The 17,610-nt window shown below is 39.7% G+C and overlaps 2 protein-coding genes across 2 annotated transcripts in view; one reads left to right on the top strand and one right to left on the bottom strand.

The window, feature by feature from the left end:
* LOC126106529 (pecanex-like protein 1) overlaps positions 1–2,132 on the bottom strand; it is a 274,178-nt gene extending 272,046 nt beyond the window's left edge. The window contains exons 1-2 of the mRNA XM_049912855.1: positions 1,869–2,132; positions 1,370–1,560 (exon numbers count right to left, since the gene is read on the bottom strand). Coding sequence (XP_049768812.1) covers positions 1,370–1,560; positions 1,869–2,021 — 344 coding nt within the window. The 5' untranslated portion in view covers positions 2,022–2,132. The remainder of the gene's footprint in view (positions 1–1,369; positions 1,561–1,868) is intronic.
* Positions 2,133–2,961: 829 nt separating this feature from the next.
* LOC126106232 (mitogen-activated protein kinase kinase kinase 10-like) overlaps positions 2,962–17,610 on the top strand; it is a 686,304-nt gene continuing 671,655 nt past the window's right edge. The window contains exon 1 of the mRNA XM_049912460.1: positions 2,962–4,379. Within this exon, the coding sequence (XP_049768417.1) occupies positions 3,515–4,379 (865 nt within the window). The 5' untranslated portion in view covers positions 2,962–3,514. The remainder of the gene's footprint in view (positions 4,380–17,610) is intronic.

Genomic DNA, 17,610 nt, shown 5'->3' with positions numbered 1-17,610 from the left:
GGATTGATTACCAAGGAGATCTGTGCCAAATTTGTCTTCAAACTAGAGGCAACAACAACAAAATAATAACACAGTGCAGCAATGCATGAAACATGAAAACACTGCACTAATATAGTAGATGGGATAGTAAATACTGCACTCTTACTAAGTAGACTCATCTGAAAAACTAGTGTATACAGAGAACTTTATTCTTCCCTTCTTTCCACAGCAGGTGTGAAGGGAAAACACTGAGGATTATGATGCCAAGAGTAATACTATACACCATCAACATAAATGCTAATTTACACTCTATAAACATTAAATTCCCATTAATGCAACAAATGTATACTTGTTATTACACACTTAACATTCGAACATTAACTAGTGAATGCTCCAACATTCATCCTGATTTCTTGTAACCCTATAAATCTGTTTTTCCATGAAATAATGTTACATCCTACAAGGGGTGTTGTTATTCACAGCCAAAACAATTAGCCTATCTGCAAGTGTGTACTAATATTTCCTCCTCGTCGTTTTATCACTTGAGGCAACTGCACAAAAACGAGTTGAGATGACATATCGGCGTCTTTCAAGTGCAATCATATTGAGAAAGTACGTCAGTTCATGACTTCTGAATGCAGTATTATTAAAAAACAAACACCAATATCCCACCAAACAACAACCAATCACTTTGTTCATATTCTACACATTCATCAACATACTCAATTGTTTAGGATGCCAAACAAGTGACGTTAATGGATAATGAACTTAAAAAAGTGACGAAAGAATTATTTGAACCTAAAATCATTTGCTTTGTTTACTCATACGTCGCATTAACATTGCTTTTCAGCCAATTACTTGATGACATAAAACAATTCATCACATAATATTACGCACTTCGAATTCACTTTTCTCAGCCCCTGGAGAAAAATATGCACTACTTTGTGAAAAACAAATAGCAACCTACGATTTTGATGAGTGGTGACTTTGTGAACAGGCTAACTTTTCAAAACTATCATTTTGTGGTCGACGCTCCTTTTGTTGTCCGCGTTTTCTTCTTAATATGTAAAAAGGAAATGTGGTTCTCGCTTGTGCAAATAATTTTTCTCTTTTTGCTGCCCATAAACGTTTTGTAGAAATTTTTCCTTCTTCAGTCGCTTTTATTTAACAACTTTAAAATATTATATCTAACAAACAAAACCCACTGAAGATGGAGAAACTTCTCCGAAACATGTATGAGTAGTAAAACAGGAAAAAAATTGTTTTTGCTCAAGGCAGAACCACATTTCCTTATTTAATCATTTCTTTAAGCCTTCGAATATGATTGTCACATCACATTATTTCATAGCGGGACTCTCAATGTTGACATTAGAAAAATAACAGCACTCACAATCTTGAACGGAAGGTCACATCCTCTGCATGTCGTCGACATCCGTCGCGAGCATCGAACTCCTCTTCACGCACACATTCTGAAGTGTCATACACATGATGAAGCCACATATTGGTTGCTTTCAGCACACCAAATAGGGCAGCAATTGCAGTGCAATATCCCGCCCATGCCGCTAGTGTAGGTGGAAAAAACTGTAAAGAAACTGACACTTCAGAGATTGCAGATGATACGACGTATCAAAAACTAAAAACTGAAAAGCTCACAACCGCTTACAAACAAAAACACTTCTTCCAGAAAGAGCTAATATGCCATAGAACACTTAATTACTTTTCACAAGACAGTTTAACAACAATCAACCTCAGAAAACAGTTTACTATTCTGGTAAATAGCCTGACCTCTTTCAAATCTAGTATTCGTCACAATCTAACTTAACCATATTTAAAACCATCAGCGAGAAAAGGACAGGCTGATTCATGGTATCATTCTGAGCAGCACTCACCAAGTACACCGTAAATGGTAGACATAGCAGGAACAACCAAACATAAAGATGAAATGTATTGCAGAATATATCCTGGTGTGGATCGTAAAACCAGCCTCCTGTAAGTGAAGCCCATACACCCTGACGAAGAATTTCAAGCGTTTGGGATCCCATATTCACACGCTTTCATTTTTTGGGGCATTTTTCATGCTGTGGCTACTCAAATTTCACGGAACATTCAAGACTGTCGTACACTGATGGAACAATCGATGTCTTCCCCAAGCAGACATCTTGAACTCTGTATTATCACGTGGGTAAATTTCAACCAATGCTATTGCTTGTCACACCCTATTTTGATCGTCATATCCATGCATTGATAACAAAGTTTGTAGATTGTCAATTGTAAAAACATGATCGTCGGAATGTAAATATATGATGTGAATCGAATATCAGCTAATTGCCATCAGGTGGGATACAGCGAACAGCCAGAGAGAGACAGTTTTAAACTAAATATTACGTGCTACCATCATAGCATACTGAACTAAATGTATAGTTTACAAAATTAGGTAGTAAGCTATGAGCAGCTATAATTTTTACTGTGAAAGTGAAACAATAAATAGGGCTTGTGTAACTTCATTTTGTTTCAGACAGATTTTATTATAAAGTCTCCTGAGTATTCCATAGCGTTTGAGTTAAGCTAGAGACATGTTTATAACATAATTAATTCAACATAGGAAGCAATAGTGTCGCTAGCTCTAAAACTATCAACACCTGCAGCAATTAACCACATTAGCTTTCCTACAAAGCACTTGATTAGAATAGTACTCTTTAATACCATTATTAAACTATTTTTATACCACAATGCTTTCACTACAGTGTCTTGCGAAATGTTTCTGTAGTACATAAACATCACGAAATTATAAATATACTAATTACTGGTTCAACTTCAGTATTGTGGAAGTTAACTTTCGATAAGCTTTGCACGCAGATACACGTTACTATCTGAGGAATGGTGGCGACATCTGTGGACAGAGTGCGCGAACTACGTACACATTCCGCACTTCTGTCTCTGATGTCAGTGGTTAGCTATTTGCTGATCAGTCAACGTTTCCAACATGGCCGATGTTAATAGCAGGTTACTATGAGTGCTCTCTATTTGCAGATTTTCTTTGTAGGATATCTCAAACACGGGGAGTGCGTTCACGAGAGGGAAAGCGCGTTACCGGTAGTGATGTGCGGGTGCTAAAAGTGACGTTTCCGTGTGCCGTGGTCTCACTTCAACGACAGTGAATGTAGGCCATGAGAAGTGGGCCAGCTCTCAGTTGGGTCGTTTCGGTGGCGGAGGTGGTGGAGGCGGTGGCGGCGGCCGGTGTTGTTTCTGTGGACTGTGAGCAGCAAAACCAGCTCGAGAAGTGTCACTCGTGCGGCGAGTTCAGATTCAACGGTGCGAATTCGTCGTATCCGTGCTCACCTCCGGACCAAGGTGCAGTGGGAGCAGACGTGCTTAGAGCCGGTGTGTTTTGGTCGGCGACGGAAACCACGGAGGCTGTTGCGACGGCGTCACAGTGGTGCCGCGGCAGGGCAACAGGAGAGGACGAGGACCACGGGAGCTACGTCGATAATACCATCAGCGAAGACGGTGAGATCGGCGGCAACGGGGACGACGAATGCCTCCGCTATTGACGACGTCCATGGAACGCAGCAAACCGGCGGCGTACTGTAGTAGCAATGGCCGCGAGGACGTGTACACGACGAGCACCGCGCAACAGACCAGCAACAGCAGCAGCCCCGTCAAGCCCGGGGGCGGTCCCACCTCTTACAGCAGCAGCTGCTCGTCGACGCCGCGCAAGGTGGCCAGCTCCACCTCCTCGGGCGCCGATCCGCACTCCTTCTGGACGGCGCTGTACGATTACGACGCCCAGGGCGAGGACGAGCTCAGCCTGCGGCGGGGCGAGCAGGTGGAGGTGCTGTCAAAAGACTTCAAGATCTCGGGTGACGAAGGCTGGTGGACGGGCAAGATCGGCGACAAGGTGGGGATCTTCCCGGCTAACTTCGTCACCAACAACGGCGGCGTGCTAGCGGAGCGCGTCGCCAGCGTCATCGGCGACTCTGTGCAGCCCGTCGAAATCAACTTCTCCGAGCTGGAGCTGGAGGAGGTGATCGGCGTGGGCGGCTTCGGTAAGGTGTACCGCGGCTTCTGGCGCGGCCAGGAGGTCGCCGTCAAAGCGGCGCGCCACGACCCCGACGAGGACATCGCCGTCACGCTGGACAACGTGCGCCAGGAAGCGAAGCTGTTCTGGCTTCTGGAGCACGAAAACATCGTGTCACTGAAGGGCGTGTGCCTGCAGCTGCCCAACCTGTGCCTGGTGATGGAGTACGCGCGGGGCGGCTCTCTCAACAGGGTACTGGCAGGCCGCAAGATCCGCCCCGACGTGCTCGTCGACTGGGCCATCCAGATCGCCCGCGGCATGAACTATCTGCACAACGGCGCTCCCGTCTCCCTCATCCACCGCGACCTCAAGTCCTCTAACGGTGAGTGCCTGTGCTGCCACTTTCTACCCACAACGATTCTTTATTGTTCCCTATCCTTTATCTTTGTGGGATTTGAAGAGGTACTGCATTAGCTCTCTGAGAAGCCTTGCTGTCGCTTCCTATGGTATTGACACATTCAGCCATTATTGTTCTTCGGCGATACCTTAGTCAGAACAAATCAAGGGCTTTATAGAGCAAGTAAAAGTCGGCATATAAATTTGCCTGACATGATTTGATTAAATTAGATATAGGCATACTTCTTGCTCTGTAGACCCATACTGAGGAGTCCCTCAAGTATCTTAAACAGATCAAAATAAGAATACATAAGAAGTTCTAAAATTGATGTGCCAATGATCCTTGCACAGAGTGTATGAAATTACTCCCATAGATTTGGAGTAAGCCAGAGATATCTTTAAAATATTTTCATTTAGGAAGGAAAAACAAACCTGTTACGAAACAAAAAAATCTTTCATATATTGCAGTGCATGTAATTCTTTGGTAGTTGTTGTTACCATCAGTTTACAGTTTTTTACATTATTGCACACTAAAGATGTGCAGGTGTCAATTTTATGTAGTTACTCGCTAGAAGACATTCTGTCATAAATAATACATTTTCTATATCGTAAAAGTGTTGTTCTATTTGTGCTTAACGATTATAAAAATACACAAAGAATATAACAGGAATTCTGCATTCCCAGAAAGCCTATACTAATTTGTTATTATTTGTTTACCACTTCTTCCTCATGATTACAGAGATACTTGCAAAGTTTTGTTGTAAGGGTCTGTGGCTGAAATATTCATTGTTACAGACGGATATGTAGCATAGCCCTAACTCAAGATCTAGCTAGAGAGAGACGGAGGGGGAGGGGGGCGGGGGGAAGAGTGAGTTCATTGATAGAATTATTGGTCATAAACATTCTGTTTCAGTACGACATATACCTATTCTTGTTGTGCAATGCTGTGGTACGAAAGAAACTACTTTTTGTGATTACTGTCAGTTAAGCATATATCATGATTTAAAAACACTAGGAAGTCACGAAAATAATTTTTAAAAATGCCTGTTTAGCTGCTCTACATATTGCCTTTGTCGGCTGCTTTTATAAATACAGTCTTGAACAAAGCTGTTTTTCAGTAGCCATTTATTAAGTCTGATGCTGTTCCTTTCAAGGTGTCTGTACCAAAGGCTGGAATATGTTTGATTTTTGACTTAATCACGTCTGCTCTAAACTTCAACTACTACCGTCTTACATTTTAACTTTACGGCCTTTAAATTTTCAGTCTGATGAAGTCGTGCTTAGAGGTTTCGAAACTTATATAAAACTATTAAACAATTATTTACAACTGGTTGGCTGTGTTATTTCTCTACTGAGATGGTAATGTATTTAATTTCACCACAGTAACCCACAGTAAGAATCCGTAACCTAAGGGAACTGAAATTACTTAAACTATGTTAGAAATTGTACTTCATTATAGAAATTCAAGAGTTGAAAACTCATGGTTATTAGTTACTTATTAATCTTATAAATTATCTGATTTATTCCTCAAATGATGTATGATGAGTCAGTTTTCAGTGTGTGTAAATATACATGATTTGTTTGTGTATATGACTGCATGCTTGTCTGTCAGTTTAACAAAAGCTACAGAGCCTTAAATGTAATACAAATCAACATATTAGTCACTGTCACTACTCATGTTTTATTTTTTATTTGTTTATATAATAAAAGCTATCCAGAAGGAATGATTTTTTAAGTATAAATTAAAACAGTTGTCAGCAGGAAAGCCCATATTTTGAGGGAAAACTACAGCATTCCCATACTATTTAACTGTGTCTGCTTTTTTACAATGACTACATTCATAACTGTAAGAAAGAAAAGGAAAAAAAAGGGAGCCATCTACTTTCTGTGAGACTCAAGTCCTGTCATCATTGAATATAGACCTGTTATCAAGCTGATAAGTTATATACTCCAACTGCACCTTCACAGTATACATATTCACAAATTAAAATTGGACTTAAAGATGGATGAGAAATTAATGTTCACAGTTGCAATATTGGAATACTACAGCTGTTATTGGCAGTAAAATGAATTCTGTATGCAGTCACAAAAATATCTAACACCTGCCCAGTCAAGTAAAATGTTTTACAGACAGTAAATGAAATTTTGAAGCCATTTCTTCTGGTTGTCAACTTCTAATCCATAGACAGTTATTCATATAAACACAGGTGTCATATGTAGTAGAGCAGGAAAAATGTGTTGTAATAATCCACTATGGTATGTAATGTTCTGTAAATAGTCAGTGTATAACATAATATTATGTACATACATATAATCATGTATACATGTGTTTGTAACGAACTGATCAATAGTTTTTCAGTTATTGAATTTTATAATAAGATACTATAATCTGTAGCTTGGTTAACATCATTTCACTTCCTGTTAGCTTATGAAATTTTTTGGGATAATGTGGTGAAATTAAAAGCAGCCAGGGTGCCCTCTATTTTGCAAAAGCAAACAATAATTTTATTGTGTCAAGTACTTAACTGCACTTCTTGCTAAGGTTGCCTGAAAGTTTCTTGGAATCATGTAGCCAAGTCATTCCTAGTGAGTGTAGTCCTTATTGTAATCTCAACTAGCCTAATAATAAGTCAGTTTCAAGTGTACCATGGCATTTGCAACTACAGTACGAGATACAAATACTTAGGGTTCAAAGTCTCTTTCTATTCTTATATTCTGCTGCATAGGTCTTTAATAAGCTTCTTGTAGATATAAGGCAAGAAACTGGAAATCCCTAAAAAGAAAATTAGAAGTGTATTTTATCAGACACTTCTGTTCCAAGTTACCTGATTATCTAGGTCCAAAGATTAAAAACCCTCTCAGCAAATTGACAGTTAAAGTAGGTCTTTGCTGTAACAGTAAGCAGATAATCATTTTTCAGTAATTTCCAAGAATGATTGCCTCCCGAAGTCTCAGGGTCAAAACAATACATAAGGAACGTGTGATCCTAAATCGATCACGCGACTCTGGTGGCGGGCATTATGGTCAGTTTCTTGTGATTGTCACTGTTATCTGTTTTCCGTCATTCCCTTAGTTGCTCTATGTTACACACCTCCACAAATTAATGGCAAAAGGGGAATTGTTCCTGTAGCATACTCATCACATGGACTTTCATAATGACAACAACACAGACAACGTATAAGGTAAGCCGTCTCCTTTGTAATTGCAAGTATTTTTTTAACACTTTTCTTTTGTCGTTGCTTTAGTGGCCACCCTAAACATACTAATAATGCCTGCCACCAGAATCGCGTGATTGACTTTTTTAGGATCGCACGTTCAATATGTATCGTTTGGCCCCCTGATATCGAGAGCCAATCATTCTTGGAAATTACCCATTTTTCTTTGACAGTCATCATTGTAGTCCTGCAAATATATGCAAGCCATAGCAAACAGCTACTTTAATAACTGAGGAAACAATAGATTTTTTGCATATTAGCTTCACACTTTGGTCCAGAATTAGTACTGTAGTAGTAATATTTACATTTTTACTTTAAATCGTGCACTTTGTACTCTCACATGCGTGTGTGATGTGTACTTCTCGGTTTACAATTTTTTGAAAATTTGTTACATATTAATTCATTTGTAGGTCATTTGTACGACAGGCTTTTATTAACATATCCTGTAACTTATCTCTAACTCCCATGTTGGTGGCATTCCAGGGGTCATAAATGGTATGTATCACGTATGTTAGTACCAGCTCAGGGGACAAAAGAGAGAAGTTTATAAAAGTTTTGAGTGAAGGTGTAGGAATCAGGTAGGCCTATAAGAGAATGTAAACAAAACCCGGAATCAGATAGGGCTATAAGAGAATGTAAACAAAACCCAGAATCATCTTGCAGTCACTATTGCTATACTGTTAGTCTAGCTGTGAAGCCCTGTCGAGTGTTGGGATATTACTCACAATAAACTAAAAACTTGTGAATAATTATGTTGCTTTTACTGTACGGTAGCTGCAGAAATTTCAGTGTTGGGGTACAGGTTTCACTTTTTTTTTCCAGAGCAAGCAATGTAATTTGTGTTCTCCAGTACCATATTACATTCACAAATTTAAATTACCAGAGTGTGTACTTTTTACCCACAGTTATGCATCAATTTCCACCTAACAATTGAAGTGAAGGCTGTTTAGCTGTCTTAGTGGTGTGCCTATTTCTGCTTAAACCATTATTGCTTCTGTTTTTGCACACTGTACAAGATTCCCCATATCCTCAACATTTAGCCTGACATTACAGCAATGTACGTACACGGCGCCCAAATTGAACGGCGGTGACACTTTAATGCATTGTAACACATTGTGGTATGTTGTCATTTTGGCAGTATGCTCTCAGGACTGTAGTCCAGTGTAAGTAACCTGTCTTGTGCATGACTCTAGCTTCCTATTCTTCTCAGCTTTGGTGATAAGTCGGTCGTAGGTATTTTGGACGTATATATAGACCTGTGTTGTGTCCAAAAAATATTATTTATGTTTCAATAAATATACTCCTATCACTTGAAGAATAGTTATAAATGCTCTTATGTACAGTTAAAATTTGCTAGACTGCAATAAAATGTGATCTTAATAGGTACAGTTTTTGCGGACTGGTGGCATTGACTTTGATGAAAATCTCACTGCCATTGAAAAAGACTAATAGAGGTGCCCTGGGAGGACAGATGCATAGGTTAAAGTGTAACACGTGCACAGTGAAATAACTCAGAATAGTGAAATACCAAACAACGGAAAATCCAGGTGGGTTGCAACTACGCATAATATACAGGGTGTAAAGTATTTAAACTGACAAACTCTGGGGGGTTGTAGGGGACATCAAAACAAATATTTTTCCCTAATGTCATTTTTTTCCTATGAGGAGTATTTAAACCAGTAGAGGAAGATTTCTCTGGCGGCAAATTAATTAAACCAACAAACACTTTTCCATTTTTTTATGACCAAGAGACAACACATTGACACAACCCAATTTCAATTACAGTAGATTTTCAAAAAATGTGGGTTATCCTCACTCCAAACATGCGAATTGTGCATACTGAAGACTCCATCGCGCCATAACGTTTCTTCATTGGTAAACAACACAGAGAATGGAAATGTAGGATGCATTTCACACTGTTCCAGGTACCACTGCGAAAACTGTGCTCTGGGTGGATAATCAACTGCTTCTAGATTGTGGACACGCTGTAAGTGAAGTGGACGTAACAATTGCTCTCGAAGGACTGTTTTTACATTCGTCTGATTGGTCCCCATGTTACGTGCAATTGCACGAGTGCTGATTGTAGGATCCCGCTCCACATGCTGCAAGACAGCTTCCTCAAATTGCAGCGTTCGTAAAGTGCAACGGTGTCCCTGTCTAGATAATCTGCTAAAGGACTCGGTCTCACGCAGACTTCGGTACACAGCAGCAAAGGTCGTATGATGCAGGATATGGCGATTAGGATATTGTTGTTGATAAACCCGGTGTGGAACTCGTCCGTTGTGTTGTGCTACGTAGTACGCACCAACCATATCAGTGTACTCACTCCAGGTGTATCGCCCGATTAGTAAACAGAGACAATGCGCTACTACACTGGTGGACAGCAGTTGCCTACAACTGAAGAGCGTAATACGCCCTCTAACAACTGAAGAGCGTAATACAGCCTCCAGTGAAATCCTCATTGGAAAAAATGACATTAGGGAAAAATATTTGTTTTGATGTCCCCTACAACCTCCCAGAGTTTCTCGGTTTAAATAGTTTTCATCCTGTAGAAGAAGAAATGCTGAGTCACAGGTAGGCACAATAGAAAGACTGTCAGAAAGTGAGGTTTCGGGCAACCAGGTCTTTATCGGAAATGGCTGAAATAACAAGCGCGCTTGCATGCGCACACACACACACACACACACACACACACACACACACACACACACACGAGACCGCAGTCTCCATCTGTTGAGGCTGGCACCTCCCCTTTTCGTTGAATAGTAAAATATATTAGTCAGTTTTGGCAGCAGATGCGTTGACAACAGTTCTCTGAACACAAACTAAATAATGGTCTCTGAAGTAAAGTCAGAAGAAAACTAATATTTTATCTCGACGTACTGTTCGAAGAACAGTTCATAACTGACAGTAGCGGTACTTGATTAAATCTACATGCAGGTGGTCTCTGTCTGTACACAACAATTCTTTTCACTATTCTGTTTCTGCTGAGGACTAACCACCGTCTATCTATCAGCCACTGTTTCTATCGCACAACTTGAAGGCGGAACAAATGTTCTGCATTAACTTCCTAGCAAGACTGACTTACAGCTTGCAACTGACAATGTCTGCTCATCCGGAGTTACTTAAGTGCACATCCCTCATCCTGGTGGCACTGCCCCTCCAAGAGGCACGATTGATTTGTTCGTAGCAATGTTCCTGCTGTGGATGGTCATCCATGGTACTTCTGGTCCTCTCGTTCGATATCTCAGTACACCGTAACAGTTATCGTTGAGAAGGAAGAAAAGGTGGAAAGTGTAACTCGGAGCGTACTGTAACTGAATAGATACTTACCCTCCCCTCATTCACAATTTTTAAATTTTTCTACTTGACAGCTTTTGATTATCTGCCCCTTTCAGTGTCACCAGTACTATGCAGACATCTATTTGTTACTAACGTTTAGCATGTCATGTAGGAACTATTAAAAATATTGTGATTTTTAATTAAGTGGGTAGGACGTCAAATGGGCCGACTTGGAGCAGGAGAGGCACCACAAGACATTTTATTTTCTACTGTGTATACTTTTACAACCAAATTCATAAAACTTTCTCAGCATGACCAGGAAGGATTCGGGATTCACACTCGTAGCAGTGGAAGTTCAAAAACATAATAAAATAAGTTTTTTTTACATGTGAAATTTCATCATTTTTTCACTTGCTATAGGTACACTTTTCTTCATAAGTAAGAGAGACTGTTCGATGAATTTTGCACAGCATACATACCATACTCACAGGTGTATGAAACTCTAGAATTTATTTAATTTATGAAAAAACAAATGATCTGTTGTATTTTAAACTTCATGTTTAGAAAAAACACAAATTTTGTAGTTAATTATCTCGATTTTACCACAGTTTTTAATAGATTTGGAAAATTCTAGAGTTTCATACACCTGTAAGTATGGTTTGTATGCTGTGCAAAATTCATCAAAGAATCTCTCTTACTTGTGAAGAAAAGTGTATCTATAGCAACAAATGCAGCCAATAGTAAGTGAAAAAATGATGAAATTTCACATGTTAAAAAATTTATTTTGTTATGTTTTTGAACTTCCACTGCTACGAGTGTGAATTCCGAATCCTTCCTGGTCGTGCTGACAAAGTTTTATGAATTTATTTGTAAAAGTATAGACAGTAGAAAATAAAATGTCTTGTGGTGCCTCTCCTGCTCCAAGTCGGACCGTTTAATGTCCTACCCCCCTTAAGTTACTTTGAGAAACTTCCGTACAAAAAATCTAGTGTAATAGGAGTTTGTGGAATCTTTGCAAAAACAAAGAGTAACGTTGCATTTAAAACATTCTAGTACATAAACAAAATTACTGGCAACAAATATGTGGATATACTGAAGTTTTCCACGGAATATTAATTTTGGCAAAAGGAAGTTCGTCAATTGAAAATACAAATTTTTGTAACCACTCACATATAATATACTTAACATTACACATTTCAAAGAAATAGGCTTCCATCATCAGGTGCAGTTACGTCAGTTAATAAGGCACGGATATGTTGCAGGCTACGACCTCCACAGAAAGGCTGTGCAACAGGTTAACCAAAAATCACGTATACAATACACCCATGGCATATCGGTGCAAATTCATCTAACGAAGTCATTACCCTCGCAGACATCTAATAGAAATTATAATATTCAATACCTCCTCATTAGTTACGTGATCTACCCACCTTATCTTCAGCATTCTTCTGTAGCACCACATTTCGAAAGCTTCTATTCTCTTCTTGTCCAAACTAGTTATCGTCCATGTTTCACTTCCATACATGGCTACACTCCATACAAATACTTTCAGAAACGACTTCCTGACACTTAAATCTATACTCGATGTTAACAAATTTCTCTTCTTCAGAAACGCTTTCCTTGCCATTGCCAGTCTACATTTTATATCCTCTCTACTTCGACCATCATCGGTTATTTTACTCCCTAAATAGCAAAACTCCTTTACTACTTTGTGTCTCATTTCCTAATCTAATTCCCTCAGCATCACCCGACTTAATTTGACTACATTCCATTATCCTCGTTTTGCTTTTGTTGATGTTCATCTTATATCCTCCTTTCAAGACACTGTCCATTCCGTTCAACTGCTCTTCCAAGTCCTTTGCTGTCTCTGACAGAATTACAATGTCATCGGCGAACCTCAAAGTTTTTATTTCTTCTCCATGAATTTTAATACCTACTCCGAATTTTTCTTTTGTTTCCTTTACTGCTTGCTCAATATACAGATTGAATAACATCGGTGAGAGGCTACAACCCTGTCTTACTCCTTTCCCAACCACTGCTTCCCTTTCATGCCCCTCGACTCTTATAACTGCCATCTGGTTTCTGTACAAACTGTAAATAGCCTTTCGCTCCCTGTATTTTACCCCTGCCACCTTCAGAATTTAAAAGAGAGTATTCCAGTTAACATTGTCAAAAGCTTTCTCTAAGTCTACAAATGCTAGAAACGTAGGTTTGCCTTTTCTTAATCTTTCTTCTAAGATAAGTCGTAAGGTCAGTATTGCCTCACGTGTTCCAACATTTCTACGGAATCCAAACTGATCTTCCCCGAGGTCGGCTTCTACCAGTTTTTCCATTCGTGTGTAAAGAATTCGCGTTAGTATTTTGCAGCTGTGACTTATTAAACTGATAGTTCGGTAATTTTCACATCTGTCAACACCTGCTTTCTTTGGGATTGGAATTATTATATTCTTCTTGAAGTCAGAGGGTATTTCGCCTGTCTCATACATTGTGCTCACCAGATGGTAGAGTTTTGGCATGACTGGCTCTCCCGAGGCCATCAGTAGTTCAAATGGAATGTTGTCTACTCCCGGGGCCTTGTTTCGACTCAGGTCTTTCAGTGCTCTGTCAAACTCTTCACGCAGTTACTTATCTCCCATTTCGTCTTCATCTACATCCTCTTCCATTTCCATAATATTGTCCTCAAGTACATCGCCCTTGTATAAACCCTCTATATACTCCTTCCACCTTTCTGTCTTCCCTTCTTTGCTTAGAACTGGGTTGCCATCTGGGCTCTTGATATTCATACAAGTGGTTCTCTTCTCTCCAAAGGTCTCTTTAATTTTCCTGTAGGCAGTATCTATCTTACCCCTAGTGAGACAAGCCTCTACATCCTTACATTTGTCCTCTAGCCATCCCTGCTTAGCCATTTTGCACTTCCTGTCGATATCATTTTTGAGATGTTTGTATTCCTTTTTGCCTGCTTCATTTACTGCATTTTTATATTTTCTCCTTTCATCAATTAAATTCAATATTTCTTCTGTTACCCAAGGATTTCTATTAGCCCTCGTCTTTTTACCTACTTGATCCTCTGCTGCCTTCACTACTTCATCCCTCAGAGCTACCCATTCTTCTTCTACTGTATTTCTTTCCCCCATTCCTGTCAATTGTTCCCTTATGCTCTCCCTGAAACTCTGTACAACCTCTGGATCTTTCAGTTTATCCAGGTCCCATCTCCTTAAATTCCCACCTTTTTGCAGTTTCTTCAGTTTTAATCTACAGGTCATAACCAATAAATTATGGTCAGAGTCCACATCTGCCCCAGGAAATGTCTTACAATTTAAAACCTGGTTCCTAAATCTCTGTCTTACCATTATATAATCTATCTGATACCTTTTAGTATCTCCAGGATTCTTCCAGGTATACAACCTTCTTTTATGATTCTTGAACCAGGTGTTAGCTATGATTAAGTTATGCTCTGTGTAAAATTCTATAAGGCGGCTTCGTCTTTCATTCCTTCCCCCCAATCCATATTCACCTACTATGTTTCCTTCTTTCCCTTTTCCTACTGACGAATTCCAGTCACCCATGACTATTAAATTTTCGTCTCCTTTCACTATCTGAATAATTTCTTTTATCTCGTCATACATTTCATCTATTTCTTCATCATCTGCAGAGGTAGTTGGCATATAAACTTGTACTACTGTAGTAGGCATGGGCTTTGTGTCTATCTTGGCCACAATAATGCGTTCACTATGCTGTTTGTAGTAGCTAACCCGCACTCCTATTTTTTTTATTCATTATTAAACCTACTCCTGCATTACCCCTATTTGATTTTGTATTTATAACCCTGTAATCACCTGACCAAAAGTCTTGTTCCTCCTGCCACCGAACTTCACTAATTCCCACTATATCTAACTTTAACCTATCCATTTCCCTTTTTAAATTTTCTAACCTACCTGCCCGATTAAGGGATCTGACATTCCACGCTCCGATCCGTAGAACGCCAGTTTTCTTTCTCCTGATAACGACGTCCTCTTGAGTAGTCCCCGCCCGGAGATCCGAATGGGGGACTATTTTACCTCCGGAATATTTTACCCAAGAGGACGCCATCATCATTTAATCATACAGTAGAGCTGCATGCCCTCGGGAAAAATTACGGCCGTAGTTTCCCCTTGCTTTCAGCCGTTCGCAGTACCAGCACAGCAAGGCCGTTTTGGTTATTGTTACAAGGCCAGATCAGTCAATCATCCAGACTGTTGCCCCTGCAACTACTGAAAAGGCTGCTGCCCCTCTTCAGGAACCACGTGTTTGTCTGGCCTCTCAACAGATACCCCTCCGTTGTGGTTGCACCTACGGTACGGCCATCTGTATCGCTGAGGCACGCAAGCCTCCCCACCAACGGCAAGGTCCATGGTTCATAGGGGGACGAACTGTAGTATGTCGGATTTTTGTGGTCTGTGCTGTAGAATCAAAGTTGCAACCCCGAGTATTCTGTGCTAACTTAGGAGAGCTGAAAAACTGAAAAAGGTTGTCAATTTTTTTCATCTCCTTCGCCCCCCCTTACATTCTGTGGCATCTGCCACTCTTGTCTATGTTGTGACTCAGTGGACAATGTTTTTCTGCTTTCCCTGTATGATGTATAAATCTTCAACACAGTGCCTCTTGAAACACCAAAACACTTCAGCCACCTCGGTTACAAAAGACCCACCATCTGAGCACCAACAATTTGCCCGTGTTCAAACTCACTTAACTCTGACATATGCACCATAAACTACACAGAACAGTATTCTGACACTTGCAACATTTTCAAGGCATTTCACAGGCTTGGCCACCATCTGCATTTACAGTCAAGCTTGCACTTTTCACAATGTCTCCATACTTTTGCCCAACCCTCATAGATGTTACACACTGACTGGAATGTAGCTTTTGTAGTTGTACTCCATCGAACGTTATATAGAAGTCATTTACCTATACACAGATGCTGCATGTCTAGTGAATAGATGCGTTGGAAAGTGTGCAGTCTCAAATTTGAACAATTCTCTCAGGTCATCATCAGGTAGCTTGGTAGTGCAAACTCATTGGAAGAGAGTGAAAGTATCGATTGTGCCTTTTGTGTGTGCAACTTTCAGCATATTTGAAACTGAGACTACAGTAACAACATTAATTTTTCATTTCAACTTCACGTCATCGGCATTTTCTCGTCGCGTATACTTCATGTAATCGGTGTCTGTTCGTCAAGATATGAAACAGTTAACTGCTGCGATATCTATTGTTTGTGCGATAAGTTACATATCTGTAGTCTTGGAACAATGGATGCTTGAAGAATTATGTAGTCACCTTCTCAGTATAACGACCACCTCTGGTAAAACAGAACAGCACCATATGTACATGATGTTTAGAAGTTCCTGAGCATACCCCAGTGAACGCCTCCATTTGTTCTTACAAGGAATCACATGAGTGCTAGGTCGCAAAGGCCAATAATGTTTATGCCATTCGGTGTCCCACGTGCTGTGTACCATGCAAATTAAAATATTGGGTGCTAATGGTAACGGGCCGGGATGGGAGGCAACCAATGGTGAGCACAACATGAGGCTACAAAACTTAAACTGCTTAGTCGACGAGTAACTCACAACAGTGCTACCTATGCAACAGGTTTACGAACGGCAGAAATAGCATTCACCATCACTTGAAATGAGTCCATTACTGATTAATGTGTACAAGTTGTGGCAGCACGGGACCTGAAAAGCAAGATATTACAGATTTTCGACCAGCATCCATGCACAAAAGTTGTAACTCTGACGAGAGTAGCACGCTTTTGTGGGTTACAAAGTTTATACCACTGATATTATTTAAGGGGGGTAGGACGTCAAATGGGCCGACTTGGAGCAGGAGAGGCACCACAGGACATTTTAATTTCCACTGTCAATACTTTTACAAATAAATTCATAAAACTTTGTCAGCATGACCTCAAGGATTCAGAATCCACACTCATAGCAGTGGAAGTTCGAAAACGTAATGAAGTAATTTTTTTACATGTAAAATTTCATCATTTTTTTCATTTACTGGTGGCAGCATTTGTTGCTATAGATACACTTTTCTTCATAAGTAAGAGAAATTCTTTGATAAATTTTGCACAGCATACAAACCATACTTACAGGTGTATGAAACTCTAGAATTTTCCAAATCTATTAAAAACTGTGGTAAAAATTGAGATAATTAACTACAAAATTTGTGTTTTTTCTAAACATGATGTTTAAAATACAACGGATCATCCGTTTTTTCATAAATTAAATAAATTCTAGAGTTTCATTCACCTATAAGTATGGTATGTATGCTGTGCAAAATTCATCGAAGAATCTCTGTAACATATGAAGAAAAGTGTACCTATATCAACAAATGCAGCCATTAGTAAGTGAAAAAATGATGAAATTTCACACGTAAAAAAATTATTTTGTTATGTTTTCGAACTTCCACTGCAATGAGTGTGAATCCCTGAATCCTTCCTGGTGATGGTGGCAAAGTTTTATGAATTTATTTGTAAAAGTATAGACACTGGAAGTTAAAATGTCCTGTGATGCCTCTCCTGCTCCTAGTCGGCCTGTTTGACGTCCTACCCTCCATAACCTCTAATATTGTTTATTGGTTTTATAGACATAAATACAGTTTGCATTATACAATGTCGGAACTTGTGGTGTTTGACTAAAGGTTAAAATTTTGTTACAAAAGAAAGGTTTGTAGCGA

The sequence above is a fragment of the Schistocerca cancellata genome, chromosome 10 (genome assembly GCF_023864275.1).
Source record: "Schistocerca cancellata isolate TAMUIC-IGC-003103 chromosome 10, iqSchCanc2.1, whole genome shotgun sequence".
NCBI lineage: Eukaryota > Metazoa > Arthropoda > Insecta > Orthoptera > Acrididae > Schistocerca > Schistocerca cancellata.
Note: the sequence above shows the minus strand (reverse complement) of the source record. Positions and strands in the feature narration are given on the sequence as shown.